This window comes from Nannospalax galili, unplaced genomic scaffold, assembly GCF_000622305.1.
Source record: "Nannospalax galili isolate Female #2095 unplaced genomic scaffold, S.galili_v1.0 scaffold777, whole genome shotgun sequence".
Lineage (NCBI taxonomy): Eukaryota > Metazoa > Chordata > Mammalia > Rodentia > Spalacidae > Nannospalax > Nannospalax galili.
Window position 1 is genome coordinate 5566133 of NW_008341810.1, and position 19460 is coordinate 5585592.

Sequence of the window (19460 nt, forward strand, 5' to 3'; positions counted from 1 at the left end):
CAGACAAGAAGAAATAACAAAAATCAGGGCAGATATTAATGAAATTAAAACAAAGAAAACAATACAAAGAATCAACAAATCCAAGAGCTGGTTCTTTGAAAAGATAAACAAGATTGACAGACCGCTAGCCCAGTTAATCAAAGGAAAGAAAGAGCACCTCCAAATCAACAAAATCAGACATGAAATGGGAAACATCACAACGGACACCAAAAAGATACAGAACGTTATAAGGGAATACTTTAAAAACCTATATGCTACTAAATTTGAAAACCTAAAAGAAATGGACGGATATATAAAGGCATGGGAACCACCAAAACTAAACCAAGAAGAGATTAACAGCTTAAACAGACCCATAACACAAAAAGAAATTGAAACACTAACACAAAACCTCCCGACTAAAAAAAGCCCAGGACCAGATGGATTTGCAGCAGAATTCTGTCAGACATTTAAAGAAGATCTGCATCCAATACTTAATTTATTCAAAAAGATAGAAACGGAGGGAGAGCTTCCAAATTCCTTCTCTAAAGCCAGCATCACTCTAATACCAAAGCCAGGTAAACATACAAGCAAAGAAAACTGCAGACCCATATCCTTAATGAAGGTAAATGCAAAAATTCTCAACAAGATACCATAGTGCTTGAAACTCTTGCGAGCAATAAGACAAGACAGAAAATTAAAGGAGTAACAATTGGTAAAGAAGAGATCAAATTATCCCTTTTGCAGATGATATATCTAAGAGACGCTAAAAATTCCACCAGAAAACTAGAAATTATTAACACGCTCAGTAAGTGGCAGGTTACAAAATTAACCTACAAAAGTCTAGCCTTTCTGTATATCAATAGCAAGTGGTCAGAAAGAGCACATGTAAACACTCCCCTTCACAATAGCTGCAAAAAAATAAAATATCTTGGAATAAACCTGACCAAAGACGTTAAAGAGCTCTACAATGAAAAATTTAAATCTTTAAAGAAAGAGATTGAGGAAGACATCAGAAAATGGAAGTGCCTCCCATGCTCATAGAGGAAAAATTAATATTGTGAAAATGACCATCCTACCAAAGTCACTCATAGATTCATTGTAATGCCAATCAAAATCCCCCTGACATTTTTCAGTGAAGTGGAAAAAGCCATCCTAAGATTCATATGGAAGCACAAAAGACTTTGGATAGCTAAAACAACCCTGAGCACTAAGAGCAATGCCGGGGGGATTACTATACCAGATTTTAAGCTATATTACAGAGTTATAGTCATACAAACAATATTGTACTGGCACAAAAACGGAACAAAATTGAAGACCCCAATATAAGTAAATGCAATTTCAGCCACCTGATATTTGACAAAGGGTCCAAGAATATTCACTGGAGGAAAGAAAGCACATTCAGCAAATGGTGCTGGCAAAGCTGGATCTCCACCTGTAGAAGAATTGAACTAAACCCCTTTCTTGCACCCTGCACAAAAGTGAATTCCAAGTGGATCAAAGATCTCAATGTAAAGCCCGAAACTCTGAAACTGTTACAAGAAAACTTTGGGAAAAACCTACAAGATAGAGGTGTAAGAAAGGATTTTCTAAACCGGACATCAATTGCTTAGGAAACAAGGGCAAAAATTAACAAATTGGACCTCAATAAACTAAGAAGCTTTTGTATATCAAAGGACAACCAGAGAAGCGAACAGAAAACCCACAGAATGGGAGAAAATCTTCACCAGCGACACATCTGACAGAGGTTTAATATCCAGAATATATAATGAACTCCAAAAACAGAGAATCAAGTAAAGAAGTAGCCCAATTAAACGATGGGCTAAGGAGCTGAACAGAGGGTTCTCAAAATAAGAAGTAAAGCAAGTTTTCATCTTACCCCAGTCAGACTGGCTAAGATCAAGAGAATAAATGATACCAAATGTTGGAGAGGCTGTGGGGAAAAGGGAACACTCATCCACTGCTGGTGGGGCTGCAAACTTGTTCAAGCCCTATGGAAAGTGGTGTGGAGAACCCTTAAAAAACTACAAAAGAACCTACCATTTGACCCAGTTATACCACTCCTTGGCATATACCCAAAGAACTCATCCAATTCCAGAGAAACTTGTACCTCCATGTTTGTTGCTGCTCTTTTCACAATAGCTAAGAAATGGAAGCAACCTAAGTGTCCCTCAATTGATGAGTGGATAATGAAAATGTGGTTCATTTATATGATGGAGTTTTACTCAGCAATAAAGAAAGATGAAATCATGAAATTTTCAGGTAAATGGATGGAACTAGGAATTGTCATACTAAGTAAAGTAACACAGACTCAGAAAAAAAATTGACATATGTTCTTCCTCATATGTGGATCCTAGAACCAAACCCTGATAAGTGAGTATGTATCCAGACATAACTACAGGAACCAGGATAATGGAAAGGAAACAGGGAGGTAAAGGTAAAGAAAGAACCTGAAAGAGAAGAACAGTAGGAAACAGGCTTTAATAAGGGAGATATGAATAAAAATTGTTAGTTTAAGGGAGGGGGGAGGGAAGGGTATTCAAGGAACCTAGGGGATAAAGGGAAAGAAGGAGCTCAAAAGAGTTAGGACTGTAGGAGAAGGGTGCTAGTAAGGGAGATGGGGTTAATGAGGGCACCTTAAGTGGGAAAGCCATGATGGAATGGTGAGACAATACAAGAGATAAATAATACCTAGCTAGTTTTGAAAAAGAGAGGGAACCATATTAGTCCCACAACCTACTGACAGATTATACATAGCAGATAAAGAAATATGTCTAGGTAAGGTTTATCTGAGAACAATTGGTCTTTGCCCAAGATTTATCTACATTACACACTGTAATTAAAAATACAAGACTGGCGGAACTTTCTTGGTTGTTTAACAGACATATTTTGAGGCCTATAATAATTTGGTCAGAGGGACATAAAGGACAGTTTTTGCTCCTTGCCCTCCTAGGTCGACTAGTTCCATGGACTGTGAGCATCTCTCAAAATGTTCTGTAATTGTGGGTTACTTGCTGTCTTGATCAAGGAGGCTGAGGATACCCCACCAGATGGACTTGAACCAGTGTCAAGTCTACAAAAAGGAGGGTCAACACAGAGCAATAATTTCCTCCATGATTCCAAGCGAAGTCAACCATGGTTGAGCAGGACCTTGGACTTTTCTTCACATAGGCAGAACTGGTAAAAGAATGGAGCCAGGGGTTCCTCCCAAGCCCATGTGACCCCTGAGGAACAGATCCTCAAATGACCTTAAGAGTAAAAATAAATTGGTTTATTGGAACCAACTGCATGGCTTTAAACACCCAAAAGGAAAGTTTAACCAAAGATTAAAGGGGCCAATATAATTTCTTAAGAGTCCATAAGTATAGCTAAAGGCTACATAATAAGTCACAATGCCAGATAGGAGATACCTTTTTTCAAGTTGTTGGCCAGGGTGGCCAAAGGAACTCTCAGATAGTAGCCCATCATAAAACTTGGAAAATGAACAGCAGACCCCAATCCTATCTAAAGGAATTTTGACAACTGATTGCTGCTAGATGAGGAACAGCTGACCTTCTGAAAACAAAGACCTCTAGATAGGCTGACTAGATTCACCAGAAGGGCAAATAGTGGGGAATTTCTGGGGGTGCCGACAATACAGCATACAGTAGCAGTGATGTCAGATTATAAGGGCTCTAGTTGGGAGAGGGAGGCCATAGGAGGATGCCATCTGGAAAGTGGGTGTATAGTTGAAGAAGATTGTCTGGTATGTTCTGTGTGATACGCACACACACACACACAAAAATTAACAAATTTTTAAAAATGTGTTATATTTGAAGAGGAAGCATGGAAATTTACGTCATGCTAATTAGTAGAGGTGATAAACATTACCATTGAAATCCACCTGATGACTTTACATATACAGATGCCAAGGATCCAAGTGCAACCGATTATCACTAGTAATAATCCGATACATTCAGATTATAGATGCATGAGCCAACATCTTAGTGTTAGTAGCAAAAACAATGAGTCTTTCTGCAAGGAACAATATATTCTAAAATGAAATGGAGATTTTATTTTTTTAATGAAGAGGATGAATATTTGTTTTTTACTGTGCTGCAAAGCTGTTGCATCACTGTGTAAGATGGGCACCAGTCAGTGCGGCCTCTTATTACAGGACAGTAACGTTAGACCATTCATCTGACCCTGTACCACACTTTCCTGCTCTCAGGAGGTTCCAGTGTGGATGGATATAAGTTACACATACTATGTGAGTCTTATGAAAACATTGTTATTCTGAAATACAGAATTCTTGTAACCACCTTTTGCCATAGATAATCTCACAAATTCTGAATATAAGGGCTTAGCCTCTAGTCTGAATATCTAGTTTAAGGTATTATAGAAAAGACATACATTGTGTTTATCTGCAACCATTAGGAAGCTGAGGGGGATTTTCTTCCATTAGCAGTGTTGAGAGTCCTTTCTTTGCCATCAGTATTGATAAAAGTTATTCAATGTTTTGTCCACCAGTAATTCAAGACATCACTAATTCAATGCTGGAGGGAGTTGGTTGGCATCGGTTGTTTGAGGCTGAGTGTTCACTCCTTAATGGATTTCACATATTTCTCATCTGCGTCTTCCCTCATTAGCTCATCCAGCTCTGACCGGTCACTCAGTGTCATCTTGATCAGCCAGCCGTCTTCCTAACAGGATTTCTTGACAAGCCCTGGATTATTTGCAAGTGCTTTGTTATCTTCAGTTACCTCCCCTGACAGAGGAGAAAAGAGTTCGCTGGCAGCTTTCACACTTTCTAAAGCACCAAACTCATCCTGCTTTTTCAATTTTGTCCCAACCTCAGGAAGACTGCAGTAGACAACATCTCCCAAAGCTTCCTGTGCAAAATTGCTGATCCCCACTGTTCCAATGCCGTTCTCTGTTGCTATCCATTCATGTTTCTCTGTGAATTTACACACCGAGAGCAAGGACGGTGGCGGAGCACGGTGTCCAGGCCTGAGTCGGGCAGGGTGGGCCAGGCACCAGGGCAGTGCGCAGGCTGCACGCCGTGGCCCGCTAACTCCTCGCCACGGGCAGCGCCATGATGGCAGGGTTCCGAGGGCCGCTGCCCTGCGCCGCCACCGGGCCGGGCATGAAATGGAGGTGTTTTTTAAAGGTTAAAAACTCATTCAATTTTACGTCTTACAGGGCTTATACTGAGTTCATTATTGTATAACTGTATTAACTCAACTGTGAACCTAGAAACTTGCAGCCACTTGTCAAAGAGATGTACTCTTGCTCTGGAGTGTGTTATTGAATGTTAAAGCTGTAGTGAAATGCTTCTTCGAATCATGTAGTTATTAAAAATTTAAAAAAGAAGAGGGCTTCGGAATCCCCTGGAACTGGAGTTAAGGACGGTTCATAGCTGCCATGTGGGTGCTGGGAATGAAACTGGGTCCTCTGCAAGAGCATTTAGTGCTCTTAACTGCTAAGCCATCTCTCCAGCACCATACTCATTTTCTTTAAGTTCAGTTGTTTTTGATATGTCTTTGTTGCCTTTCACCATCATTATGGGAGTAGGTCTTGATAAAACACAGTTTAAATGATAGTTAAAATTATGATTTATAGTGGAAAAGGTAATAAAGCTTTTTTTTAGTGTCCCTTGAACTACTGTTGGGAACAAGATATCCTCTTAGTTTTAAAGTTCTGAGTATTCCGACTGGCTAACACTTACCTTGTGTTCTAAATTTTCTATACAGTTGTTACATGATACAAGGAAAGGAATGTGTGAGCAAACATTTTCGTATTAACTGTTAATATCATAACCTTCCAAGTTCAGGGTGTGGCCATAAGGGGTCCAAATATAGCATGATGTAGGAATTTAGTCCACGTTGCAAGAACATGCTCTACTGGCCTACGTGCAAACTAGGAACTCACATTCTGGCACTATGCTAAAGAGATGCCTTTCTTGACTGTGCTGAGCAGCTGGTCATCAGAAGTTTAACTCACAAGTGACTCTGCACAGTCCATGAAACCAACTGAGTAAAGATGGAATAGACCCAAGAAATTTTCAGCTTTTATATTTTAAAAAAGTTATTGTTCTTTTTCAAGTTTACATTACATTAAATTAACATTTCATTATCAAAGCTTTATTCTATTGCACCTTTGGCTAATTGAAATTTCTGTGAGAAGATATGCCCATTCCTCTAAAGAGAATGTCTAGGCTTTTGTAACTAGAAATTATCCATTTGATATTGATTTTAACTGATGAATTTTGTAGAATTTTATTGTTTTCGAGTATAATATTTTTGTAAACATGCTACTATTTCAAACTGCCATGATTTTAGACTTAGGCTTCAAGCCATAGAACTTCATGCATATTCATTTCATAATGACCAACCTTAAATATTGTTCCTTTGGTTAGCAGTATTTATTCTTTAAAATTTTTAAATTTATATTTATTTTTATTTTATGTGATTATTTTTTCTGCATGTATTTAAGTGCACCTCTGTTATGCAATGCCTGCAGAGGGCAGAGAGAGCATTGGATCCCCTGTAATTGGCTTTGTTAGCCACCATGTGCATGTTGATAACTAAACTGGGTTCTCTGCAAGAGTAGACAGTGCTCATAACTGATGAACCATCTCTCCAGCTCTAGGAGTGTTTATTATTTATTTCTTCTCCCTGATGCTTTTAGCAACGCTTTGAGTATAAGGGTATTTTCTTGCTATAATTGAAAATAGTGCATTTAGCTGTACTATATTGGTGCCACTGTTCTAGTAATATCAAAACTTGTGTTGTCTAAAATAACTGCTATGCCAGTTGCATTTTAACATTAAGAATACAATTAATGTTTTAAATTGTAAGTTTATGATATAAAAGTTGAGCTATTAAGAATTAATATAATATAGAATGATATAATGCATGTGTCTGGTCTGTTCAAGCTCTTCCACAGCTGATGGTGAATTGGGCTGTACTTTGAGCTTTTCTCAGAATGCAGAGGTAAGGGAAGGAGGAGTGTGGTGGTCTGTAGTTTGGGCTTTGAAGTCTGTTGTAGCTTTGATTCCATTCCCACTACTTACTTGGAGTGTGAACTTGGTCATTGTTTAAATTGTCTGAGCCATGGCCTCCTGATGTATAAACTGAGAAGGGTAATCTTACTTCTGGATGCTTGCTTTACAGCATTATTGAATTTCATGAATTCAGCCATAGAAATCTTTTAGTACAGTTACCTGGCAATTGCCAAGTACTTATAAAATACTATCTACAGGAATGCTTTATGATTAGAAATTAGTTCTTTTTTAATAATATTTTGATGATTTCACAAATATATTTGTGAAGATTTTTGAGAGTAGTATATTCATACATTGCATGGTGATAATTCACTAACCCCCCTTTTTTTTAATTTTTAGGCCTGTAATGTAATATAACTGTGTGGCTAAGTGTACTGTATGCACTGGTTTTATAAGATGGCTTTTTATAGATGAAAGGAATAACTAAATAGTGTATTTTACTCCTTTAGATGATATGTCTATCAGGTTCACTTAAATCAGGAAATGGGCCCAGAGCACACAGATGCTCTTCTCACATTCTTGTCAACCACACAGCTATGACCTGATGCTTCCATTACATTCTAGGTCTCTGTGATCTTGTTTCGGAACCAAGGATTCTCTAGTGCTGCTTTCAAAATTAAATATTCTGAGTGCAGTATTGTTTATCTTTAACACAGCTTTAGGATTGAAAGTAGTCAATAAACACTGGCTCCTTTTTAAGGAGAATAAAGTTATATACCTGTCTGATACTTAAGTAACAATTTTGTGTTAGAATCAAACAGTTCTTGTCTTTCGAAGCTCATAGTATAGTAGGAACATGAGATGTTAACAGTGAACAAGACAAGACAGATACTATACCATTTGACAGAAATAGTAAGTACTATAGAAATTCAGAATGGTAGAGAGGTCGCTTTCAGCTAGACCATTTCCTATAGTTAGAATCGTGGTGTACCACTGACTATATCCCTATGCTTGTCTTAGGCTGCTTCAGAGGAGGCCTCAGTGGCCTCTCTTAATTTTTCTCATTACTAGTGCCCCACTGCTGTCAAAAAGCTTTCACTTCTTAGGTAGGCCCAGTTTCATCTTTTTCATGTGCTATTCAAAAATAGCTACATTGTGATTGGGGTGACAAGTAAGAAGTAGGAAGGGAAGACAGCAACAGTTGGAGTGCACTGTCAGCAATCACATTTCTATTACGGAACTACAGAGTGGAGAAGATTTCAGAAGAGAATCCTCATTGTGCCTCTGTTCTTGTGGAAATCCTCAAATATCTGTATCTCTGTGTCCTATATTAGTGCCTTGCATCTCCTGGAGTCCTAGCTCTACTTACCACCTTATTCCCTAGCATCCCTTTCACACCATAGCCCTCCTTCAGGCCTGCATCTACTGGCTCTTTGAAATCTTGTCTTTAGACCAGTAGAGCCTTTTCCAATCTGCAGGACTCTCTTCTATCATGAAAAAACTAACATAGCTCTCTTGAGCTTTTGTGTACTGCCTCCAGTTTTAACAGGCTCCTGTATACACCTGATGCCTAGGAGAATCACAAGTCCATTTATACAAGTATTTGCGGTAGACTGCTTGTTGATAAAATTTCACTCTTGTATTCTATTAGTGCTCTAAGAGAAAGTATCTCAAGTGGTATGAGATGTTCTAAACCAAAAGCCACCTAAATTGCAGTGGACATGGAGACAGAAGATCAAAGTACATAGTCTAGCTTGCAGTTAATAGACATTGTGACCATTCTGTGTGATTTCTTGGCCAGGTGTCTGAGTGAGAAGTAATGGGTGCCTTTCACTGGGGTTGTAGGAGGCCACATAAAAATGTATATGAAAATATGTATTAAAATATGAATCCCTGAATTAAAGGAATGTGGCATTTTAGGTAAAAGATTAAGTTTCTGGGCAGGTAAGATGACTTAGCAGGTAAGGGTACTTGCCACTCAGCCTGATGACCTGAGTACAGTCCCTGGAATCTACATGGTAGAGGGAAAGAACTGACTCTTTTGAGTTCTCTGACTTCCATTCCCTACTCCCCCAAACTAGCTAACTAAATAAATGTAAAAATACCTTCTTCTGTAGGAACTCATCATCCAGAGAATAAGTTGAGCAAGGACAGTTAGATGAGTGTGGTCAATCTTATGCCAGTTCAGGTGGTGAGAGAACAAAAAGTAGGTGAACTGAATGGATGATGAGGAAAATGTCCTGGAGGAAGGAGTTCCTGACTTAAGTCAAAGGCTAAGGAAAGCTACTCTGAGCTGAAGAGTGGAAGAGGTATAGGGATGTGTAGTACATTTGGGAAGCTGCAGATCATGAGGGTCACAATGGTCCCAGTGGTTCGTCATTCTAGAAACCGTTGGTGAATTCTAGTGTGGTCATTTACTGATTTGTTTATACCTAATTAAGAATTTTACTTCAAAAAATATTAGGCTCAGCATAGGAATAAATGTGCTCATTCTGAGTTGCAGTGGTTTGTGAAACAACATTCATAAGTTTGGTATATAATAAACAGTAGATGTTAGGAACAGTTTTTATCATTGTCTCGAAAGCTTTTAGAGTTGCCTTTCCCTTTTAGCATTCTGTAATGAATTTTTCTGGGTTGATTGTTTAGTTTGAAAAGCTTTAGACATCAACTCTTGTTGTTGATGTTGTTACATTGGAATCATAAAAGCAGACTTAGAATGGATTTTCTATGTATTAAGAAACTGAGACAGATGAAATAATTTAGCTGTGTTGACATCAAAAATCAGTGGTGCAGCTGCAACCTGACACAGGTCTCTTCCCTTTCCAGAGCTCTCTTTATTAGTGTTGCAGTCAGTTGCCCCAAATCACGGAGGCACCAACTGATAGCACTTGCCACAATTTTGAGCAAAATCACTTTGTTAACAGTGTAGTAATTGCCATTTCTATAACTTTGTACAAATTATAAAGTACATTTTTAAAAATGCCACATCCTTCTGTGCCAGCCCTCTGGGAGTACTTACTGTTATGCAGCAGAACGTGAAAAATTGGAATTTCAGGACAACAATAAGGAACTAGATAACTTTTAAATAAATAACTCTTTGACATTTAGAATTTCTTATGCTAATAAACCCATGTTGTTTATTTGGATTTTCTCCCTGAAATGTAAATAGATTTTATGATAGTTATTAATTAACATGATCTACTTCATTTATTAAGCAGCATCTAACAAATAATTTGTTGCACATCTGTGCACTGAGTGCTGTGGATACAGTGGTAAGCAGGAAAATTACGCTTCCTTCAGTGGAATAATCAGACATTGCAAGAATTCTCATAATAGTTGTAAAGTCTGGAATGATTCATGAGAAATTGAAGTTTTAGTTAAGGTAGGAAGGGTAAACAAAACAAAGGAAGTGAAAGGGTAGAGAGGACTCACACTGAGGAGGCAGGGTACACCAGGCTGAGAAGGACAAGTATGAACTGTGTAAGAAGTGAAAGATAGGAGCCAACCTAAAGCCCAGTCCTGGCCATGAGAGAAGTGAAGATGCTGGTGAAGCATCAGCATCATCAAAGAAAGCAGTTGACAAACGGAAAAGTAACTTCTCTCACTCAAGGAGCTCCATTTTCTCTTTGAATTCTGTTGTTTTAAAGATTCCTTTGGAAGAAATATGTACTTTTACAAGCAAACAAAATAACGCTACTTAGCACCACAGTTTTCTATTTGTTTAGGTAGGGTAATATTGGTCCTGGGCAGTTTGTATTTTTTTTTTCATTTGATGTTTTTTCCTTTGACTCTGGTCTCATTGGAAATTGCAGGCGTATTTTGCTGTGCTGCAGTGTTTAGATTAGGTCTTTTACTGTTGAACAATCAGAAGCCACATAGAGAATCTTATCCTGTTTTTCTGGCTGAGGATTTTGTGTGGGTGTGTGCAGTGCAGCTGTGCTGTGGGTTTCTTGGCAGAGGGACAGGGCAGTTCTCAGTGCAGTTCATCTCAGAAAGGAAGAAGCCGAAGCATAAAAAGGCGACTTTGACTGTATTAGAGTCAGTGGAAAGCATCCAGACCTCAACTTTTGGCTGGTAGTCTCGTTTATTTGGCTAAATTGATCCAGCAGCCTCAGGCCTATATCCAGGCTTTATAACAGGGCTACATGAAGAGAACAGAAAAAAACAGAGCTTTGCCTCCATATAAAATGATCACTTTCCACATACAGTTTTAAAATGAAGTTTTTGTTAGTTAATTATGATTTACTTGAGTTTTTTTTTTTAAGGTCACTTACTGAAAAGACAGATTGAGAAAAACAGCTTTGCATGCAAAATACGAATTCAGAATTTTCTGTAATTTACCATGAGGCTCTATCCTAGGTCTCTTTTATATAGAGGGTTCCCAGAGCTGCCCTTATTGCTCCTTGTTTTCCTCCCTCCCTTTTGTCCTTCTGTGTGGTCTATAAACACTTTATTTGTCCAAGTCTTCAAATGAAATGCGAAGTGTTGAATTCTTCCTTTTCCAGCATAGTTGCAGCCTCCCCTCAGATAAACTCATCATTTCCCTGTGTGCACGGCCAGCAGGTGAACACCTCTGACTTGGCTCTTAGGTTTTATTCCTTGTCTATACCTTTACTCTTATTTCCTTCACAGCAGTGTAGAGTCAGGTTCTATGGTTTATTTTTTAGGTTCAAATCCAGTCTTTCCTAGCATGGCCCCTTCCCCAGTTTTCTGCCTCTCTCAACCTCAGCTGGAGTATTCATACATTACGACTTTCAAGCTAGCTTTCCTCTCTGGGTGGAATATTTTTCTCTCAGATTTTCATAATGTAGTTTTTAGGTTTTAGTCTAGATGTCAACTTAGAGGTTTATCTTAACTTCTTTGTTTTGTTGTTTTTTTGTTTTTGTTTTTTTTTTTGTTGTTTCTTAATGTCTAGTACGATTTAAGGATTACCTCCATCTTCTTCCTTTTATGTTGCCCCACCTGAATCTTTGCCAAAGGAACTTAAGTTCCACAAGGACAACAGTGTTACTCATCTTTTCACTGCCGTCTGTCCCAGTACATGTGATGTATATGGTTCACCACCATGTGTAAGCCATTCTTAGAACTGGAACTTGGGTACTCAGGCTTATCACAGTAGTATACGGATTGATGGACTTGGTGAAGTATAGCTCAGATATGCATCTGGTAAGTTGTCTATAGCCAGGGAAATGATGAATTATTTATCCTGTAAAATGAAATGTATATAGATACTTATTGTAGGAAAAGCTTTACTACTGTTTGTCTTGTTTTTAGGTGTTTCTTCTGTTTTAGATTATAGGCCTTTAAGGATAGCAGGTGTGTATCTTACTATTTTTACCATACAGTGCTGGATACTATTTTAGTACTATTTATTGGATTGAATTGAAATTTAATCTCACATCTTTGTTTCCCCTAAAGTTGTAGGTATGTACATATTTTAATTTTGGTATCATTGTGCTTAAAATTGCTTTCTTTTCTTTCTTGCAGTTCATAATTGGACACTTGAGGATACCCTGCAGTGGTTGATAGAATTTGTTGAACTTCCACAGTATGAGAAGAATTTTAGGGATAATAATGTGAAGGGAACAACACTCCCCAGGTCAGTCTTTATTATTTAGAAGTGTTTTTCTGTGCATGGGCAATTATATTCTAGATGGCACTTTTCAATTCTGAATCTACAAGATACTTCTGGGTCTGAGGAAACGAAGGACAGACCATAAATTTATCTTTGTAAAATAACAGGTTATTTTTGTTTTGTCTTTGTGTGCATGGATGGAGTGTATGTATGTGTGCATGTCAGTGTGGATGCATGGAGAGGAGGTCAGAGGACAATCTCATGTGGCATTCCTTACCGACCACCTTGCCTGAGACAGGACCTCTTTGTTATTAGCTGTTGCACACACTAGACTAGCTGGCCCACAGACTTTGGAGGGTTCTTCTGTCTCTGCCTCCTAACTCACTGGAGAATAGCAAGCCTGGCTTTATGTGGACTCTGAGTATGCACTCAGGTACTCGTGCCTATGTGACAAGTGCTTTATCCACTGAGCCATCTACCTAGCTCCATTTAAAAAATTGTTTTAAGGTGTACATTTTCAAGTTTTATATTCAGTTTTCCTTTTTTATGCAACTTTATTTTACTAATACTGTTGCATGCAGGGTGTTGAACATGCCAGGCAAGCACTCTGCTGGTGAGGTACATGTTCATCCCCTTGATTTTTTTTCCTGCTGTCAGTAACCAAGTACTTTAAAAAAATTCACTCCTAGGGAAAGTGATTTTGGGAATGAAAGGTGGATCAACTATATTGTTTTTAGACAACATCAGAAGATCAAACGTTGACTACCTGGTAAAGCTAAGCAAACCTTATTCATCTGACACAGTATTTATATGAACACAGCTGTTGAAATGAATTAATCAGGTCTTTCTGGACTGGTATTTTAATGGCAATCATCAAATAACCATTTTGACCATAAGTTATTTATTAATTAAAAGCGAAGTTTAATAAGCAAAACTGTAAATAGTAACAACCATCTTAAAGTGTATATCATATAAAATTACATTATCTCATTTAAGCCTTATGATTAAAAGAGGTGGTATTATCTATATTTTACAGGCAAAAAAAAAAACCCTAAGAGACAAGTTAGATATTTTTGTCTAGTGCAATATTTAACTCAGAGTGATGTGCAACAAAATCTAGGGTTCCTGTTGTTTTTCAGTAGCTAGATTCAGTTGTTAGCTTTTTGAAGCTAAATCTTCATGAGCTAATTTACTAATCTTTAAAAACTTAAATGTTTAAATTTGCAATGATTGTACCAGAATTCTCCTTTACAGAGTGCTCCTTATATTCTATTTCTTCCTCAGTTGTTTCCTACATCTGTAAAGGTTTTGATCAGTTATTTCAGTATAATCATCACATATAATAGAATATATGTGTCATATCCCTTACCAGTGTGTTTACATGCCCTGTTCAAGTAGGCAGCTCATTTTATTTTGAGATGTGTATTTAAGATAATATTGAAAGTTGTCAGGTTTCTTAAAATATATTCTGAATATATTCTGAATTTATTGTGCATATGACCATAATGATGGTAAAATTGTAGGGATGAAAGTCAGTTTAGCAAGTACTGAGTATTTTGTCTGTTCATGAGGCATGCAGATGCTAGAAAGAAAGATAAAATAAAATGTAGTTTATGCTTTTAAATAAAAGAAGTTTGTAAGTTGAAAAAATTAGTACACCGGGCGTTGGTGGTACATGCCTTTAGTCCCAGCACTTGGGAGGCAGAGGCAGGTGGATTGCTGTGAGTTCAAGGCCAGCCTGGTCTACATAGTAAGTTCAGGTCAGCTGGGACTACAGGGAGGCCCTCTCTCAAAAAGGAAAAAATAAAAGTACATAAAAATTGACTTATACGTATTACCCTGCATATGAATAATTTTGGAAGTTTATATAATGGTAACATGAAATTAAGTAGGCTAATCCATGTTTTTTGGTTAATAAATGGTACAGACACTTTTTGGCTAAATAGAAGTTATCATAAATGATTCAGATTCTGACAGAACTGTGAGCGACGTCATATGCTTATCAAGCCTGTTTTTGTTTTAATAGTAAATATGTTACTGTGAGCAAAAGTGAAAAATGTAGAAATGTTCAGTTCACCCACCTGAGCCCTTCTGGGTGAAGAAGGGAAAGCAGTCATAATGGTCTATCTTGGCCTCCTTTAGTATGGTAGTGACAGTTCAGTTTCAGTCGAAGTTCAGTTACTGTGTAAGATGCAAAGCTTCCTTTGTATATGTATAGATAGAAGAGCTTATAAGAATGTCTAAGAAAATATTTTATACATTCCAAGATAGGTGGCCTACTTATAGAACATTATAGGTTAAGAATATTTTTTTTGAATTTTATTTATTATTTTTATTTTGTGTGTATGAGTGTATTGCCTGCATGTATGTGAGTGCACCCGTGTCGTGCAATGCCACAGAGGTCAGAAGAGGGCTTAGGATTCCCCTGGAACTGGAGTTAAGGATGGTTTGTAGCTACCATGTGGGTGCTGGGAATTGAACCCGGGTCTTCTGCAAGAGTAGTCAGTGCTCTTAACCGCTGAGCCATCTCTCCAGCCCCTAGGTTAAGAATCTTTTATCTGAAGATCCATATTCTAAAATATTGCATAACCTGAAACATTTAAATATTAGCATAGGATCATACATATAAAATTCCACACCTGACCGTATGTGACAGGTCATGGTGAAAGGGCAGGTGCATCAAAAATATTAATAAAGTTTCCTCTAGGCTTTGGTAAGTGTATATTAAATGTAATTTAATTGTTAAATATTTGGGTCTTATCTCAAAGCTCTCTCATTGAGTATATACAGACATTCCAAAATCTTATATAACCCCAAGTTCAAAACATTTCATGCTTTAAGCATTAAAATCTTTTTGTGATTTTAAAATACTTACACATTGTTATCAATAGCCCAAATTATGTTAGTTTTATGTTAGCTATAGTGATTATCTTTGGATTTTTATTGTACTTTCTGTTTCTGTAATTGTTCTTGGAGTTCATAGTAAGGTTCTCTTAGATGATACATCCCTCTTTCCTTTCTGACCTCCTTGGCCATCTCTGATATTCTGGCCCACTGAAGTCGAATCATTTCCACCATAAGGCTCATACTGAGCCTTGCATAAAGTTCTATGGTATAGTCTCCTTTTTACCATCGTTTATTATCTTAAATTTACTCCATGGGAGTATTGATAACCCATGCATATGTCCATCCATACATTTATTCTGCTACTATGCAAACATTTTATCAATTTATACCTTTGCCAAGGTCTATGCTAGGCTTTGGGAATACAGAGATTGAGACATAATTTTGGCCCCTTCAGTCAACTTAATAAGTTTCATGTTTGGTTATAATAGGAAAGGGATCCATGGTGATGGTTTTATTTGTTTTGGGTTTTTTGTTGTTGTTTTTTGGGTTTTTTTGAGACAGGGTCTCCCCATAGCTCTAGGTGTCCTGGAACTCACTATGTAGACCAGGCTGGCCTTGATCTCACAGAGATCTGCTTGCCTCTGCCTCCCAATTGCTGGGATTACAGGCATGTGCCATCACTCCTGGCTGTAAAGGAGGCAATTTAAAGGGAGTGTTAAAGAGTTCTTTGCAATACAAAGTTTTATAGAAGCCTTATGCAAGTTCCTGTAATTTTTCCATACTCAGAGGTACAAACATCTTCCTAAATGAAAGGTTCAGAGTAGTTTTTGGATAATGCATATTTTAACTTGTATTTCTACCATATCTCTTACTAATTGTATAACATTTGGGAAATTAAACTTCATCTGTGAAATGGAGATAACTATAGTTATTTTATAGTTTTGCCAAATAGTAATTAATCCATTTGCTTAGGACATTGTTTTTGTCATTATTAATTACATTAACATTATTACATTTTGTTATAAGCTTTTTATTGACATCATATTTTGCTGTTAAGGATACTTATTTGAGTACTGGTCTGTCTGGATTTGTAGTTCCAAACAAGGTGATTTTATCTCATTTTTCCTTTGCTCTTTGTCCCCTGCCTGCTTTCTTCATTGCAAATAACATGGTTTGGAGCTGCTTATAACATGAATCCATCTACCCACCCAGCCCAGCGCAGGAAGGCGTCTTACTTTTCACATAGAGCTTTGGTATACTTTGTTCATTTTCAACAGATTAGTGGCTAAGAGAGTAATGATACCGATTTTTGAGATAATACCCAAGAAAAGCAGCTAAAGCAAGAACTGTTTTTAAAGTCTGCTAAGGTTGTGTAAATTACTTAACAGTTTTTTTGTTCTTTGTGAAATGACTGTAAAATGCCATCATTGATTATTATAAAATACTTTTCAGGTTTATAAATTTCTGAATTACAATAAATTATAGCAAGAAGTAACTTCAGAAAGCATTTCATCAATATAGCAACTAAACTGTTAGCATATAGAAGTCTTTCAATAACTGTTTTCATTAAAGGATTTCTGAACCATTTGTTTATTAAACACAGATGAGCTCTTTCCTAATAGTGATCATCACTGGTATGTAAAAGATTATGTTGCCATATGTTAAATTCTTATACTAGTGATACTTTCACTTATTACATATGTGTGTGTGTATTTTTTTAAATGGACAGGATAGCAGTACATGAAACTTCATTTATGATTTACCAGTTGAAAATCAGCGACCGAAGTCACAGACAGAAACTTCAACTCAAAGCACTGGATGTGGTTTTGTTTGGACCTCTGACACGTTAGTATCTGTCTTAATTCAGAGTATGATACAGTAGCATAGTTTGGCTATCTCTGTATTATTTAAGGAAGGAGAATATAAGAGAGATAGCAGACCAGTAAGAAGAACCATTTACTAATTGAAAAGGAAATGTAATATAATCCTAAAATGAATGCTTTATAGGTTGAGATTTTCTGCCAAGGAAACATGAATATAGATCTTCAAAGCTAGTTACTAATGTAGAAATCTATAAAACTATGGTTAGGTGATAACTAGAATTTTGAGAATTAAAGGTTTGGGTTGTTGTAATACTGTTGACGTTATGTTATTATAGCTGGATATCACTCAAGAACCTTTTAGAATGTGGCAATGTAACTATTCTTGTGGTACTGAGTAGTAACTCCTAACAATAACATTAGTCATCAAGAAAAGGACTTTTTAGGTAGAGATCAGAAACAAAGACCTACTCAAAGCTTTATAAAGTAACAGTACTATTCTAGTTGGAACACAGGTAGATACTGTTATTTGCTGAATTTGAAAGGAATGTTTAAGAAAGTTGTAGGTCAGTTTACATTTACATTATTTTTACCTTGCAAGTATGCTCTTTCCCCCCCAAAGAGAAGTCTAGTGTGTTTATTTAATTCAAATTTTAGAAAGCTTTAGGAGAAAATGCTTGAATGGTATGTATTTTAGAAAGACTGTATTTTATTGTTTCAGAAGCCAAAGCAGAGGCACAAAATTGATACAAGAAAAATGTCTTTCACAGATTGACATACAGCTTAGTAAACTAATGTTTTTTTTCTACCTGGATTGTGGAGTTGGAAGACTTCCAGGATTCTGTGATACTGTCTTAGGGGTGGCTCTTCTAAAAAGGGTGGCTGGAATGATTGAATGATTACCTAATTCTGCTCATGGGTTTTTTGCTTTTTTTTTGGTCTGGAGCTAAGTGAGCAGTTGGTGAAACAGCTGGAATTCCTCTTCGTGAGAGTTGGTGGACATTACAAGTCTAAGAAGTAGAGAGTTGCTGAAAATGTATTCCACAAATGGGGTCCCCTTACTAACCTTTTCCCGAGTTCTTGACTGAATCAATTAGTTGATTGTCTTCTGTGAAATTTTCATTTGTTTTCAAGGAAATGATTGGTGAAAATAGGAATTAAGGTATAAAATTTTTGTGCAGAGTTTGGGGATTTCACTCAGTGGTAGAACGGGTTCTGGGTTTCATCCTTAGCACCAAGGGAAAAAAAGACAAAATAACAACAACAACAAAAAAAAAACCCAAAACAAATAAGGCACTAGAATTTTTGTCTACATACAAGTTAGTCAAGAATATATTTCCTTTACAAATCTGGGAACAAGGTGCTTCTAACTCATAGAATGTCATTCATTATTAAGTCATTTGAAAAGAAATCAAACTGTTCTAAAAAATGCTAGAAGTGCGTATTTTAATAAACAATCCAGTTAAGAAGTTAATGATGCATTTCTTTTAACTATGTTTGTCTTAGAATTATTAGTTGAATGAATAAGTACCATAATCCAATACCCATGTTAGATTTTATTTAAAAAAAAAACAGTGTTGTCAAACAGATACATTTTAAAGGAATTTTCATTAAACTCCTCTCCTATTTGTGGTCCTTAATGGAATTTGGAGCTTAATGGACTTGTCTGTTTATTGTATTCCTGGTGATTATATTTCAGGCACAGTCAGAGACTAGGGCTCATAGTTGAAGTAAAGCCTGAGCTGAGCCTCCCAGTTGGGAGCAAACTAGAGACAAATCTTTGGAGACTGAAGCTGCCAGTAGTGCATCCCCTCTACCATAGGTGAGGGTGTGTGCTCTGGAAATAGGGAGCACTGGGAATCTCTAATAAATGACAAACACAGATGAATCCTAGCCTTGTCAGCCTAGCAACTTGGAAGTTCTGTAGAGTTCTTCACTTTAACAAGCATGCAAAATATCTTCCTACTAGAATCCTGAGTGTTTAAGTAGTTTATCACTATCACTTCTATTTCTTTAGAACATTAAAGTAATATATTAGCAGTCATGTGTCTCTTTTCTAGAGTCCCTGGAAAATTGGTATATGTTGACAGTTAAGGCTAGGTTAAAATATTTGAATACTAGTTTTTATGGTTTATGTCACTGAAGACAGTAACCCTGGTGCTCTCCACCTTACATTGGACACAGTACAGGGGCTACCAATTATGCCTGGTGGGTTAGGGAAGAAAATCCTGAACTTCCCCTTCATTAACCCCTGTAT

General features: G+C 37.0%; 1 protein-coding gene and 1 pseudogene across 1 annotated transcript in view; one reads left to right on the top strand and one right to left on the bottom strand.

Annotated features, from left to right (window-relative positions):
* The window catches only part of Stim2 (stromal interaction molecule 2), a 178007-nt gene that overhangs the window by 133139 nt on the left and 25408 nt on the right, over positions 1–19460 (top strand). The window contains 2 exon segments of the mRNA XM_029565545.1: positions 12449–12560; positions 17113–17228. Coding sequence (XP_029421405.1) covers positions 12449–12560; positions 17113–17228 — 228 coding nt within the window.
* On the bottom strand, positions 4554–5052 carry LOC115071083 (annotated as a pseudogene).